At 38.7% G+C, this 16,376-nt stretch overlaps 1 protein-coding gene across 2 annotated transcripts in view; it reads left to right on the top strand.

The window, feature by feature from the left end:
• Positions 1 to 13,689, top strand: part of LOC117296549 — a 51,429-nt gene extending 37,740 nt beyond the window's left edge. For both annotated transcript variants that reach the window (XM_033779531.1, XM_033779530.1), the window contains exon 5: positions 12,011 to 13,689. In XM_033779531.1, coding sequence (XP_033635422.1) covers positions 12,011 to 12,879 — 869 coding nt within the window. In that variant the 3' untranslated portion in view covers positions 12,880 to 13,689. The remainder of the gene's footprint in view (positions 1 to 12,010) is intronic.
• Positions 13,690 to 16,376: the final 2,687 nt, after the last annotated feature.

The raw sequence follows: 16,376 nt of genomic DNA, 5'->3' as shown, positions 1-16,376 counted from the left end.
AGATCCAGATACAAACTTTCAAGCTCCTGTCATAAATTGTGATTACTATGATCAAGATCAATTCCTGAATGCATTTAACAAGAAAAAATGTTCAAATATGAAATTATTACATATAAATGCACGCAGCTTGCCCCGAAATATTACTTGTATTAGGAACTATGTAAACCTCTTGGAAAACACATTTTCAATTATTGGGATATCCGAATCATGGTTGAAAGATACTCAAGATCCGCTAGTCCAAATGCATAATTTTTCTATGGAAGGCTTCTGTAGACAAAATAAACGAGGTGGTGGGGTAGCACTATATATTAGAGATGACATCGTTTACAAAACTCGTAACGATATATCAGTGAACAATTCAGATATAGAATCATGCTTTATTGAGCTTGTTAATAATCACAATAGCAACGTGGTTATTGGAGTTGTGTATAAATCACCAAGCGCCCCGTTAAATAATTTTATAGAACTAATTAATGACATATTGGCTTGTGTTAACAATGAAAACAAAAAGTGTTATATTATGGGTGACTTTAATATTGATTTATTGCAGTATGATACACACAATGGTGTACGTAATTTTATGGACACTTTGCAATCCCAATCTTTTTATTCCACTATTAACAAACCAACTAGAATTACTGCTGACACTGCAACAGTAATTGACAATATCTTGACAAATGATTTCAACAACCACCATGCCGGCGTTTTAGTTACTGACATAAGCGATCATTTACCGGTATTCCTAGTTACTGATAATCTTAGGGAAAACCCGCAGAACGAACGAAGAAACAGTAAGCGTGACTTTAGCAGTAACCATATTCATAATTTTGTCGACGAACTTAACCAAATTGACTGGAGTTTTATAACATCATTGAATAATTTGCATGAAATATATGGTAACTTTCAGGAGCATGTTGTTAAACTGTATGATAAACATTTCCCCTTGCAAGAGGTGAAACGCAGATATGATTCTTGTAAATCACCCTGGCTATCTGATGGCGTTTACAATTCAATAAGGAGGAAAAACCACTTGTATAAAAAATTTCTAAGAAATCCTAATAACCAAAATAAATCCATCTATACTCTGTATAAAAATAAATTGAATGCTTTGATTAAAATATCAAAGAAAAATTACTTAAACAAGAAATTTGAACAGGAAAATGGCAATATCAAAGGAACTTGGAAGCTTATAAATTCTTTGCTAAATAAGGGTAAGCCGAATTCCAACCCGTCTTATGTTGTTAAGGAAGACTGTGTTAAACTAGAGGATAACAAAGAAATTGCAGATGCATTCAATGAATACTTCGTTAGCGTCGGTGCGAAGCTTACACGTAATCTACCATTATGTAATACTTCGTGTGAGTCTTTTCTTGCAGGAAGATGTTCACACTCTATCTTTTTAACTCCAGTTACGCAAGAAGAAATTGCAGATTCTCTCAACAAACTTACATGTAGCAAGGCTCCTGGTTTTGATGGGTTAAGTCCGTTTGTAATTAAACAGGCTAGGTACATTCTTGCTAAACCACTTGCTGAAATCTTCAACAGGTCCTTATCTTCTGGTATTTTCCCCGATGCGTTAAAAATAGGTAAGGTTATACCAATACATAAAGGGGGTAATAAACATGATATTGGAAATTTTAGACCTATCTCAGTTTTGTCCACGTTCTCAAAGGTTTTTGAAAGGATAGTTTATAATAGACTAATATCATTCATTAATAAAAATAGCATTCTTGCTGAGTCGCAGTTTGGCTTTAGGGAAAACCGATCTACAGAGTTAGCAACCTCATACGTAGTAAATAAACTACTCAAGGCCATAGACGATAAAACGTTTTCCGTTGGTATATTCTTGGACCTTTCAAAGGCTTTCGATACCGTAAACCATGACATTTTAATTTCTAAATTGGAACATTATGGTGTGCGTGGAATAGCATTAGCCTGGTTTAAAAGTTATTTATCTAATAGAAAACAATTTGTATTGTTTAAGTCAACGCTGTCTAAAGAACAATATATTTCCTGTGGAGTTCCACAGGGCTCTGTGTTGGGTCCTCTATTATTTATTATTTATATAAACGACATATGTAATACTTCTGATACAATATCCTTCTCTTTATTTGCAGATGACACAAGTTTAGTGTACAGTCATAGTAACGTAGATACAGCTGTTAGTCACCTTAATTTTGAACTTTTAAAAATAAGCACTTGGCTGTTGGCAAATAAACTATGTATTAATGTACTGAAATCAAATTATATAATATTTTGTCCGAGACAGCAGAAATATACTCAAACGGTTCCTTTAATATTAAATGGTGTTAACTTGCAAAAAGTAAAAAGTACAAAATTTCTAGGCATTTATATTGACGAAAATCTTAACTGGAAGAGTCACGTTGATGTAGTGTCAAGCAAAATATCAAAAACCATCGGTATAATGAATCGTTTGAGGTTTTTCTTACCAAAGAATATCTTAATAACTCTTTACAACTCATTAGTCCTCCCATATTTAAATTACTCAATTCTCACTTGGGGTGGCTCTTCATCCTGTGATAAACTTCTTATTTTACAAAAACGAGCTGTTCGAATAATTTTCAACGCTCATTATCGGGACCATACCTCTCCTTTGTTTGCCGAACTGAAACTACTACACTTTAATGATCTCTATAACCTCAACCTTGGAAAATTCATGTACAGGTATATAAATAATTTGTTACCTTCCTGTTTTAGTTCATGTTTTACTCTCACTTCAGATGTGCATTCTTATAACACTAGAAGCAGCTCGAACAAGAACATTTATGTTAGTTTTAACAGAACGTCAATGTTTAAAAATGGCCTCGTTCAACGAGGTACACATTTTTGGAATAGTCTACCCACCCCTCTTAAAACATCATTAAGTTTATCTACATTCACCAAACAACTAAAAACACAACTGCTCCAATCATATTCTTAATCTGTAATGGAAAAATTGTCATTTAGCAATAGCTCAATTATGCTCCTATATGTCTGTCATTGTCCTTTTTTCGTTTGTCATTTGCCAGTCTGTGTTTGTCTGTCAAGGGTACGGGTACAAAAGCTTTGCTTCACCCTTTGCCCAATGTTGTTATGTGAATAATGTTTAAACTAAGCTTCGTTAAGTTAATATTGTTATAAATGATTATTTCGTCTTTTAAAATATGTTGTTATAATAGTGTTAACTTAATGGTGTATGTATTATGTATTATCATAACAATGTTGAAATAAATGTTCTATGATTGATTGATTATACGTGAACAGCCTAGACCAATTAGCGTTTATCATCCCTTTTGAGAACACGCAGACGTCTCGTTTCAGAATTGACAATAAGTTTATGAGAAAGACAGTCAAGTATTAAACCCACAACTGATAAAGAGGAACACTTGCTAAACCGATTTCAAAACTGTTCATTTTGCAGTTGTGTATTAGTGACCATATCTCCTGTAATGCATTGCGACAAATTCTGGACGACCGTTGGGGGACACTAATTGTCAAAACGGATTATTATGTTATCCCGGAAGATTATGGTCAATTAATTCTGCGAACTTGTTCCTAGAAAAAAAGTGTTCAATACTAGGAGAGGTCTTGTTAAGCCACGGGGATAAAGAACGCTTGAGCTACCCTAACTAAAATGGAGAGAACAATGGCATTTATCGAATAGGCCGCCCCCTTGTGACATTGTGCAATCGATAAATCTGGAATTACCTAGCATCATTATCTTCGGATGAAATGTCTATTTATCTAAAACGCATTGAGTTACTTAGTAGGGTTAATAACCACGTGCTGTCCTGTGGAGCATGCACTCATTTGCCATTCCACATTCTGTAATGATGTGTATTTTATGGATTTTGAATCCAACCAACAAAATAAACATGAATTTATTGTTAATAAATCATCATTATGTCCATAATCCTGCATCTATAAAAAGATGTATTGTCACGACGTCTTTACAGCATACAATGCCCTTTTGCGAGCGTGGTTTCCTTTAAAGGGTAAGTCATAGTTTGGTAATAACCCTGCAACCAATTGTCAAATTTATATCCCAAAGATGGAATGGTAGTATGTATTCTGCGAAATTATTTTGTCTGCAATGCCACCGTGATTTGAATTTGACAAAAGTATGGCGACAAGTTTTAATCTCAAAACATCGCCCAAACTGGCGACTTTGGAGATTCAAATTTCCGTGGTGTCCGTTTGTGAATGCTATGGCAAGAGTTGATACCCCAGTCTCGAAATTAAGCATCTGAAAGCACACAACTTCGTGTGACACGGTTTTTTTCTTGCATTATTGTCTCGCAACTTCGACGACCAATTGAGCTAAAAAATTCATAGGTTTGTTATTTTATGCATATGTTGAGATACACCAAGTGAGAAGACTGGTCTTTGACTTATTAGCAATGGTGTCCACTGTCTTTTACTTTTACGGGTGACTTTACTGTTATCATTTCTTGGTATTGCTGCCTGCAAATCGGAATCACCTTGACAACAATCTAAGATTCTACCTTTAAAAACAATTCAACAATTTGTCGACACAATGTCGTAAATGCCTGTTATGTTCTGGACATTAGTATGTGAAACATGTGGTGATATTCCATGCCAGTATCATGAGTGCTTGAATAAAGCTATGATGCAGTACGCATGCTCAACTTCTGCTCATTAGCATAATACATTAACATAATGTAGGAATACATTACAATGCCTCAATTAAGATTCATACTATTGTGACTGAAGATAAAATGCAAACCTTTTGTGCAGTTTCATTTTCACGAGCATTGATGGCCAAATTTACTTCATTGTTGAAGCAGTCACATTCTACAAATCACGGATTTCACAGAGTACAAAAAGGGGAAAGAAAAAAAAAACCGGGGTTTAAACTTACCAAAAACGGAAGTACACAATAGCTGTTATACGTTTTTTGCACGCGCACTTTGTTGACCTCCACTTGTCGCCAAGGGTGAACATTACATGTATACTCGGTTACTTAAATAAATTGTCAATTTTTTCCAGGTTTTTGTGTCAGAAATTATCAATAACCCAGTAAATTTCTGGCGAGGTTGACGGGGTTGTGCTTATCCAGTACATTCAAGCAGTGGAGAGAGCGGCTGGATGTAACCTCAGGCCGTTGCCGAGCTTTGACAAAGCATCTATCAAACAAATTCCCTTAATTTTTTATTCTTCTTGGTGTGTGTGTGTTGACCAAAAGGGTTCACCGTACTCATGTAATCTGACGAACACTCGACATGAAAAGCCAGGAAAGATTTCTGCTCGATAAAAAAGAAGAAAAAAAAAAAGAAATCACGAACAAGGACGAGGGTCGAAAACTGAAGAGATCTAGCAATGCCGTGATTTAACGAAAAACCACGGGTGTGCTGGGTCACAGAGTGAAAGGGGGGGGATTGGGAGTGAGTGAGGAAAAAAAAAGATAAAATGAAAAGTGAAACCGTAAAAAGGAGATACAATCTGACAGAAAGAATGTGTTGAGATTATGGCTATAATCGGCTTACAGTGTGAAGTGTCATCTTTTCAGTAAAGGTCATTCGAGGACTCAAGGATTTATTTCTTTTTGTTCTGAAAGGGCGGGAGATAATAATACACAATTTGTGTGATGTATTTCTGCGAGTGCTGATTATCACTTGTGAAGTAATGGAACATTGCTTGTAGTTGGCTTAGGTTTTGAAAATAATCTTCTGAAAAAATCTGCCTCGATTTGTTTTCTTTTTTTGTCCATTTTTATAATCGCATCACCCTGTGACAATTTTTGACAAGTTCTTTTAAGAACTTGTCAAAAATTGGAAGAAAGATGTCTTATTATGAGAGATTGGCTCGACGCTCATCGTACTTCCGGCGCGCAAAACCATCCCTATACTCAAGAAATCATCACATTCAACAGCAAACACTTCGGGTGTAATTATGTTAAAGGCAGTGGACTCTCTATTGGTAGTTACTCAAAATAATTGTTATCATAAAAACTTACTTGGTAACGAGAAATGGAGAGCTGATGATAGTATAAAACACCATGAGAAAAGGCTCCCTCTGAAGTGACGTAGATTTTTAGTAGAGGTAATTTCCCATTCAAAATAAGTGAGGCATTTATTAGGATCTGAGAGCACAAATTTGTGCAACAAGGATGTTTTTCTTCCATTATTCCCTTGCACATTCGATGACCATTTTGAGCTCAAGTTTTCAAAGGTATGTTGTTGGAATACACCAAGTGATAATACTGGTCTTTGTCAATTACCAAATGTGTCCAGCGTCTTCAAGAGGAAACGACTATGGTACTCAGTAATAATGTAATGCTATAAAGATACAAAAAACTGCACACATGAGCAAATATTATGCAAAATAACACAAGGACGATTTTTTTTGTAAAAGAGCGACAGCTCGTGCACGTATGCCTATAAGATCGACACGTGGTCATAGCGTGTGACATCGAAGAAGCAACATCTCAAACACGTGGCACAACAGTGGGTCCCTGAAATATTTGTGTGCTTCTTTTTTGTAACCCCAGTATGGCGGCCATATTTATAATAAAACAAATATATACTTTCATTTCTTTACAGTATCTGTGCACACATAAACCACCATGATTTTGTTCGGTAACGGATGGTGTCCTTGCCCGAATTTGGGCCCGCGCATTACCACGGGGAGAGATAACGCGAAGTCATGCCGTGATGCGCCGCTAATGGACGGCGTGGCCGATGCCCGAGCGAGCCCGTTGCTTAATCGTTATTTCTGTTAATAAAAAGCATTTTCAAGGATGGATTATGCGCTTATGTGGTTATGCTTTGCACCTGTTACATATTGTTGGGTTCAAAGGGAAACAAACTCAAATTCGTTAGGTATAATTTGGTATTGTTAAGTACATGTGTTATTTGTGTTTGGCAACACCTTTTTAGAGACACAGGACACTATTGGTTATCAAAGACCAGTCTTCCCACTTGCTGTATCTCAACATATGCACAAAACAACAAGCCTGTGAACGTTTTTAATATCTCATAGGACTAGTGATATAATCCTAAGTTCGAGTAGGACCAGTGCCAACTCTTTGTGAAATCGACCCCAGCTAGTTCCCACAATTAAAGATTCTGCAATAGTTAAAAAACAAAACCCCCCAAACGGCACCACCCTCTCCCACCCAGGCCTACACCTTAGAGAATACACACGGTTCACACTATAATTAAAACGGAGTCTATGTATCTAACGTTTGGTCTCAGCCTCAATAATGTTATTAAGTTATACTCAAATAGAGAAAGACAATAATGTCTGCCTAAGTGTACTATCTTTTGTTCTTCCCACATTTTAGCTGCATGGCCCCCATATGGTTGGTATTTGTGTGAAAACTGTAACTTTATATGGTCTTTGTGCAGAGAAAGAGAGACATCAAAACTACATTCGGGGAGGGGGGGGGCATATTTTATTTGCTCCCGAATCACCATTGACTTGAATTTAATAAATGGAATCCAGACAATAATGGCCACCCCGATGCTAAACATTCAACACCAAACGTGACTTTCAAAATGGAAAACGATGTTTGGGGACCCACAGCTTTTTGGGGGGCCCCAGCTTTTATGAGGCTTTTATGAGGTTTGTTTCGTATTTCTCCCGCGTCACCACCGCGGGTAGAAAAAAAGTAGCCATCAATTGTACATTTAGCTCTTTTATCTCAAGGTGTGCCAAACTTGGCAATTTCGAGGCTTCGTTGGGGAACCATGGGTATACAAGCAGACATGTCCGGGCAAGTTTAGGCTTTTCAGCGCGGCACTGCAACAACTAGTCCCCCGGGGATTTTCTGCTTTACACGGCCGGCCTTTTGTTCCCTAACACCGTGCATTTCGTATTATCACCCTCTTGGCGATAGTAGACCTTATGGTTCATAATAATTTTGTTCCAAACAGCCTCGGCAATTTGGACTTTTTTTCAACCTCTCTTTCTCTCGCTATTTTTTTTTTACCAATCGAGGGCCAGGGTTCATTTCTTGAATTCAACCTTCCTTTTGTGGAGTCTTGCCGCCTTGGCAGATCAATACAGGCTCTTAATGACCAGTGTATGTTTGCACTGGGCATTGATTGCGAGCTAACAAAAAGCCCAAAACGTACTACTAGCAGCAGAAGCTCACAGCTCCGGGGGCTTTAAGACTTAAAGCCTCAGCTTCTTAAAAAACCCTAGCAGTGGTGGCACATTTTTTTAAAAGGCACTGAATACGTTTGGTAATTGTCAAAGACCAGTATTCTCACTTGGTGTATCCCATTCCCAACATATGCATAAATTAACAAACCTGTGAAAATTTGAGCTCATTTGGTAATCAAATATGCAAGAGAATAGTGAAAGAATCAACACTATTGTGTGCTTTCAGATGCCCAATAAAAGGCTTCAGCTGAAGTCTTTTTATTATTCGAGTGATAAATTACCTCTTTCTCAAAAACTACGTTACTTCAGAGGGAGCCGTTTCTCCCAATGTTTTATACTATCAACAGCTCTCCATTGCTTGTTACCAAGTAAATTGTTATGCTAACAACTATTTTGAGTAATTACCAATAGTGTCCAGTGCCTTTAAAGGTATATGACGGAGAGCCGAAGAAGGGAAATAAGGGCGTGCAGACCGGGCCGGTCCCGAATCGATCGGCGGTAAAACGATGCGAGCATGCCCTCCACTCGAACCCCCTATTACACTCCAGTGGGGGTTGAACTGAATTGTTTAGTTTCGCCGTAGGGGGACTAAGAATATGTGGAAATAAAAAAGCAAGAACTGCAGAGGAAAAAACCCAAAATGCTGTTCTGTGACGGGCCTGTAACTGGATAGGCTGAAAATTTAAATACAAAATTGAGTTTGGTTGCAGGACTCAGTTTACTTGTGGAGGTCTACATTAGCTTTGCAGGTTGAGGCATTCCGAGGCGTAAAGTTGAACGACCTGTCTCGACACGAAGACCTTTAGCCCCCCCCCCCCCCCCCCCCCTCCCCAACTCGAAACATCACGTGTCAATTATTAAGTCATGTCTGCTCTCTTCCACAACGGGTCCAGACTTTCAAGTCTGAGATCGCGGTTATTCCGAAAAAAAACCCCACAGATTAGCTATCACGCGCCCAACCCAACTCACGATCGTAGACTTATGACGGAGGTTGACCCAACAAGAGGGCGCTATTTCAAACAATACTGTACTGGCTATCGACTAAAAGCCACGGTCGTAGACTTGTAACCAAGTCTACAAAGGGTCGAGTCGAGGAGCATTTTCGTTTTGTCTCGACAGAGATTTCAGTCTTGGATCCAGCCGTCTAAAAAAAAGAAGTTTGGATGAAAGAAAAAAAAACCCACTTAAATCTGTACATTGTAGAATATAAGAATATAATACAAGAATACGATTAACAGCTTGAAATCGCTTTAGGATTGAATACAGATAATAATACACTTAACCTGTTATCCTTTGGATAAGTATCTAACAATTAGGGCACTGTTAGAAGACTATCTATGGTCTTTGTTTATCGCAGTCACCATTCGAAACGCCATCACTCTGTAAAGGGTGTATGTACTTTTTGTGGGACAAAAAACACAGATGTCCACAGATTTACACTAAACTTACACAGTTTGAAGATAATGGTAGTAGAAAGCTTCCCTGAGTAAAACAATATCATGAAAACAATTTTCGTCTCATGAGGCCAAAATTATTATTTACAAACGTATTTTCATTACATTTTGTTTACTCATTTCTCAAAAACTGCAGCACCTCAGTAAGTAATATTTGAAGGGGAGCTTTCCACTATCATTATCTTCGAACCCTGTAAGTTTAATGTGGATCTATGGACATTTTAAAAAAGTACCCAAATCCTTTAATAGACGATAAATTTGCATCATGGATAAAGAATCATAGTTTTGGTTTTACACTAGTGTGTGTTAGCACTGTTTACTCAGTACTTTCCCTAGCTCTGTGAAAACAAAAATCACAGGCATATTACTCTGGTGGGATTCGAACCCACGACCTTTGCAATTCTTGAACAGTGTCCTACCATAGAGATGGCCTGACTACCGAGATTGCCCGGAAGCTACAATTTAATGAATTTAATGGAATGCCAGAACATACAAACCTGGAGTCGATTGCACAAAGACTTAGGACTAGTCCTAGGTGATATTAAAAACCTAAAGCCATTATACGCTTTCTGAACAGAACAAAATTTAAAAGTTCACAGATTTACAAATAACTTACTGGGTTTACAAAAGTTAATGGTGAAAGAATTCCCTTGAAATATTAATCCATGAAATGCTTTACTTTTTGAGAAAATATATTTTTTTTAATCAATTCTCGATATCGAGAATAACGGGCCTTTGGACAATACTGTTTACATATGTTGTGCGATTGCTTTAAGGCTAGTCCAAAGTTAGGACGAGTAACTCGTCCTAACTCGAGACAAGACTCTTTTTGAAATCCACGGCAGGCCTACGTGTTGTGTACTTTTGACAACAGAATACTACTGGTGGTCCATGGAGTGATGACATCAACAAAACATGGACTTACGTATTTTGGGAAAAACTAAAAAACTATATGTAAACAAAGAAGGCATAAAAGTGACACTATAGTTACAGTGGAGAGTATTTTTTGCTATCTTGACATTTACCCCGCTTTAAGAAAGTAACTGGCGATGCAGACCTATAAATGCGCGCGTGGGTTTATATTCAATAGGATTGTTTGAAAGCCTACAATGTGTAACCGAACGACCTGGGTAAAAACACGGGTCAAAACAAAGAGCCAAACTAATCCAGAAAGAACTTCTGTCGATGTCTGCAACAGATAGGATCACCTACCGGTCTTTTCTTTCGTAAAACTAGCCCTGAGGGCAACCCGTACTTGTTGAGCTTTAATCGGATCAGGGAAACACCTCGCGTTGATAGAAAAACATCGATTGGTGGGATGGTCTACGCGTGGTTCACCCTTCACTAGCAATAATAAAGTTTAAAGGGAGCGTGCACCTTTGGCACTGGACATTATTTGCTAGTTCTCAAAATAATTGTAAACATAAAAACTTGGTAACGACCAATGGAGAGCTGTTGATAGTATACAACATTTGGGAAACTGCTCCTCCATAATGATGGTTTTTTATTTTGGAAAGAAGTAATTTCTCACTCGAATTATAAAATACTTCAGGCGTGAGGCCAATTTGATTATGCATCTAAAAGCACACACATTTGTGCAACTAAGGCCTGGTTTATCTTTCTCTACTTTCTTGCAACTTCGATGACCAATATTGAGTCAAAGGTTCCGCAGGTTTGTTATTTGTGCAAGTAGGGGCACATCGAGTGAGAAGCTGGTCTTCGACAATTCAAAAGCGGACCCTTCCTTTAAACACCAGATCGATCATTCAGATTGCCTGAGGGGGAATCTATATTTTGTGGGTTAATAGCCTATACCTGTAATATTATTGACTGGTAATCGAAGTTTGTAAATTTTAGGGGCGGCGATTTGATGTTAAGAGAACAGCACAACTTCTGCAGAAGAAAAGCTTACTGTCAAACTATCTCTGTTTATTAGGAACATCTCATGTACTTTGTGGTGCTTTCTGTGTACATTGGAACCGCTGTATTGTACTGGGACTGGTGAAAGGTTATGCGACCTGGGCCCAATTTCATAGCGCTGCTTATATTAAGTAAACAACATTGTGTTCGTGCTTTAAGCAGACAAATTTGCAACGGTGTAAACGTATTTCATAGGTTAACAAGAACATTGGGCGGTCATCTTGCGCCTTTACCATTGATTTGTATAGTGACGTCATTGATTTTCATGCAGTAAGAACTGAAAGTTAGCAAGCCTTTTCGGGTGCCTGCGGTTAACATCGCTATGAAATGGAAATCGCGCAGTAAGCACAAAATTGGCAATTGAGCAACTCTATGAAATTGGGGCCTTTTCCGTTTTCTAGGATAACCAGATCGTCTTTGTAATAAGCGAATTTATTGTGGAGTTTGGCAAGAGGTTCATGCTTGATTATAATGTTGATGTAGTGTTGTTCTTCTTGCTTTTTCAGAAACGACCAAACCCACACCATCGTCAGAGGGACCTTTACCGAGTTTGTTCAACCCACCTGCCCCGGTGGACGCCATGTTTGACGGGTTCCAAGACTGCATGGAGGAGACGATCCGCTATCTCGTGCAAGTTGAGGGTTTCCCTCCCAACCATGACATCATCATCCGCCTGAGGGCGCACCTCATCCAGTCACAGAGCAAACTGGACCTGAACAATCAACTGCGAGCACGACGCGGCGGCAGGCTGGCACTGGAGCAGTATTACAGCCTGCAACAACAACAGCGCCTCCACCAGGCCAACGTTGGTTTCACGTCACACCACGGAGCGTCAAATTCGACGCAGACGTCACCGCAGCTTGCGCACACCAATGCGTGCGCCGCCTACCCGCCAGGCTCCGCCCTATTGGCTAGAAACGGTGCCACCCAGGATGCATTGAACACAAAGACCAATCAAACTCAGGGAAGCACATCTTCCCAACTGTCCCTCGGCGTGATGGCGCCCCTTACGGTGGACACCAACCAGTATTATGCCATGCCCTCTCCCTTGTCTCACTGCTTAACGGAGAGCACTCTTACCGGACATAACTCGACAGAGTCCCTCCTAACCATAGCGAGAACTGTACCCACAAACTCTGGGGCGCTGTTCAGTTCCCCTGGGCGTGGGCTCACTACAGTAACCTGCAGTGCCAGCAGTACCATTGGGAGAACAGCCAGCCGTGGTGTGGTTATGACAACGAACTCATCACAAGGCCCCAGTACTCAGAGTATAGCGCCCTCAGTGGCCACCAATGTCTCAGGATCACACCTTGGTTTTAATTTGAACTATGTGGCACCTTATCTGGTTGCTTTTGTCAGGCCAGCCGCCCAGTAAACTGTATAGCAATTTTTAGCAATTTTTACCTTTTACTGAAAACCTTGGAGTCAGACAATCACTTTCATGGGTTGAACTGCCAACCGAATCAACAGTTGAAAATGGCGCCCAAACCAATGTGAAACTAAGAAAAACTCAGTAAAGGACATCAAAATAACAGTACACTATAGCTACATATGGTCGCATACAATAAGCACCAATGTTTACATTTCGTTTTTATTTTATTTTATAGTTTTAAGCAAAAAAAAATCAAACAAAATTGTTTGTCATCTTGAGGTGTTCTGTGGAAATTATATTGTTTACTCTTGTATGCAATGTGGACGCTGTATATGACCGTCCACCTGGTGAAGTAATGAGTTCCCCTCATTATGGTGTTTGGAAGTTCAACACCGTTGAAGAAAGAAATATTTCATCATTGCAACCATCTCATCGCATGGAGGAAGTTTTTCTGTTTCACGAGGCAACTTTGAGGCAACCAACTACACTGGATGCTACAGTAGCATATGAGTAATTTCTCAAACAATTTCTTACGATTCTCAAGAAAAATTCTGTGAACATTCAAATGTGAATGGATTCTGTTCTTGGAGATTGCCTGGAACTGATTGCCTGTAAATTTGCCTCGTTTATAGACTTGGCCGTGGATTGTAAAACACATGTTCAATATTATGTAACTTGTGTCGACAGAGGGCGGAATTTGAGTACTCCAAAATATTCTACAGCAACCTCCAATAATGGACACTATAGGTGCGTTCGTTTAGCTTCCCTGGGTCAACCCCTGTCTGACCCAGGTGCGTTCGAATAGCTTTGACGTCACTCCAGGGGCTCACCCGGGTGCGCAACCCGGGTCAGCCCCTAGTGCCCTGCTTGTGGAACGAGTCACTTGGGGCTGGCCGAGGTGCGTGACAACAACACGAGTGGGTGAGTGGTCGTTCGTTTAGCTCTTGTCAGGGGCTCACCCGAGTGAGCACCGCGGGGTACACCCAGGGAAGCTAGTCGAACGCACCCAATGTGGATTAAGATTATAAAGCAGACACCATTGCTTTCGAAACAAAATACAAGTCTAGTTGAAGCTGGTAGCATAACACATGACTGTTTATGGTCACATAGTAAGTAAATTGACAGTGCAAAATGTAATGCGTATTGGAACATTTTAAGAACCTTGCAATCCCATATACGTTGCTTTATTGACTCCTGTTAACCAAATTGTATTCACTGTTAAAGATGCAATCTTGGGCCACTTTCCAAAATGTTGCTGGAAATACAGAATATGAAAAGCATGTTTTCATTTTATTTCAGAACAAGCCAGTTCTAATGAAAAAAGGTGCACTAAAACGAATAGGCAACATGATAGCATCTTTAAACGTATAAATGTTCAAAAGGCCTGTTAATAAATGCACCATATGATTTGTTTTTGTTTTTGAAAGATGGAGTTCTCCATAAACACATTTAAAGACTTTTCTATTGCAACGTCACTGCCCGAGTCTTTAGGGTAATGTGTCTTATTAGTTGTTTATTTTATTATTATGAACAATGGATTATGATTGTTTCAATATTATTATTATTATTATTATTATTATTATTTTTTTTTTTTTTGGGGGGGGGCTTAGCAACCTATGTGGGATCGGCTCAGCATTATCACTGTATCAATGGGGAAGGCAAATTGTATTCAAAATTAACTCAAACACTCATTTTTTTAAGACAGTGGACACTATTGGTAATTGTCAAAGACCAGTCTTGTCACTTGGTGTATCTCAACATATATGCATAAAATAACAAACCTGTGAAAATTTGAGCTCAATTGTTCGTCGAAGTTGCGAGATATGAACGAAATAAAAAAACACCCTTGTCACACGAAGTTGTGCTTTCAGATGCTCGATTTCGAGACCTCAAATGATAAACTTGAGGTCTCAAAATCAAAATCGTGGAAAATTACTTTTTTCTCGAAAACTACGTCACTTCAGAGGGAGCCGTTTCTCACAATATTTTATACCATCAACCTCTCCCCATTACTCGTTACAAAGTAAGGTTTTATGCCAATAATTATTTTGAGTAATTACAAATAGTGTCCACTGCCTTTAAGAAACTGCCTTGTTATTTATTTTGTTTTTGTTTTTCTCAATATAACTCAACCGAGGCTGAAAGGCAAACTAGTCTGTAACCCTTTTAGTATAACCAGAATCAGTATTCGTAATCACTTTGAGCAAACTGGGAACAAGACGAATGTGACACACGTAGATGAACTGATTCCACTCTTTGATGTAGGTCTTTAAGGGTCTATGTAACTTTTGTAGGACAAAAAACACAATGTCCACAGATTTACACTAAACTTACACAGTTTGAAGATAATGATAGTAGAAAGCTTCCCTGAAAATATTACGTGCTGAGGTGCTGTAGTTTTTGGGAAATGAGTAAAACAATGTCATGAAAATAATTTTCGTCTCATGAGACGAAAATTATTTTTATCAACTACAAACGTATTTTCATGACATTGTTTTACTCATTTCTCAAAAATAACAGCACCTTAGTAAGTAATATTTGAAGGGAAGCTTTCTACTATCATTATCTTCAAACCCTGTAAGTTTAATGTAAATCTATGGACATTTTGAAAAAGTACCTAAATCCTTTAAAGGCAGTGTCCTACGTGATACAATCATTGAAGTGTAGAGCTTCTGTGAGGGTAGCCTTTGGTTAAGACCTTCGTGGCTTGGACAGATTCGTAGAGCTGCGATCCAAAGCGACTGGAAGGGGAGACCAGTTGTGCGAGTCGAGTGGCAAAGATCCCCCTTCCAGTGGTTTGGGATAGCCGCTCTATGAAGCTGTCATAGCCACGAGTGCCTTGCAGAAAGACTACATGTGAGGGCGCTTTGAATACATTCCAAGACAGTTTGGATAACTGATTGTTTTATTTAATAATGTAAATTGGTGAAGAGTAAGTCATAATGAATATCAATTTATTTGATAACAACTGTAATGTATATTTGTACCAATAAACGATGTTGGTCCACTAAATCACTTCTTAAAAGGACATGTTGCATTGTATCGAGCGAGTTGGTCCATGAAAAGCGTTTAAGAACTAACACGGTCGGCCATTTTGTGGAGTCAACAGTTTGACGTGCCGTGTTGACGACAATTTGACGACGTATCGGGAAAATTATGCAATTCAAGGCATAATTTTGTGTGGATCATTGTGATCTTCTTTTGAAACATCTTTATACACCATCATTTCAAAACAAACGGTTTCAAACGTGTTTCATAGACCAACTCGCCCGATCCAAGACAACATTTAATGCCAGTGCTGAAGGTTTATGGGACACTTGCGGACTTGTTTCAATTGGGGAAGTGATAACTAATTTACATAAGTTTACATACACTAATGATAGTGGCGGGTTACGGTCGATTTAACTAAAAATTACAAATCGAATTGTATTCATTCCTATTCTAAACCATAGCATTACTTTACACCTTGAGAAAAATCTACCGTCGTCAGCTTTGAGATG

Source organism: Asterias rubens, chromosome 11 (assembly GCF_902459465.1).
Source record: "Asterias rubens chromosome 11, eAstRub1.3, whole genome shotgun sequence".
In the NCBI taxonomy this organism is placed as follows: Eukaryota; Metazoa; Echinodermata; class Asteroidea; order Forcipulatida; family Asteriidae; genus Asterias; species Asterias rubens.
Note: the sequence above shows the minus strand (reverse complement) of the source record. Positions and strands in the feature narration are given on the sequence as shown.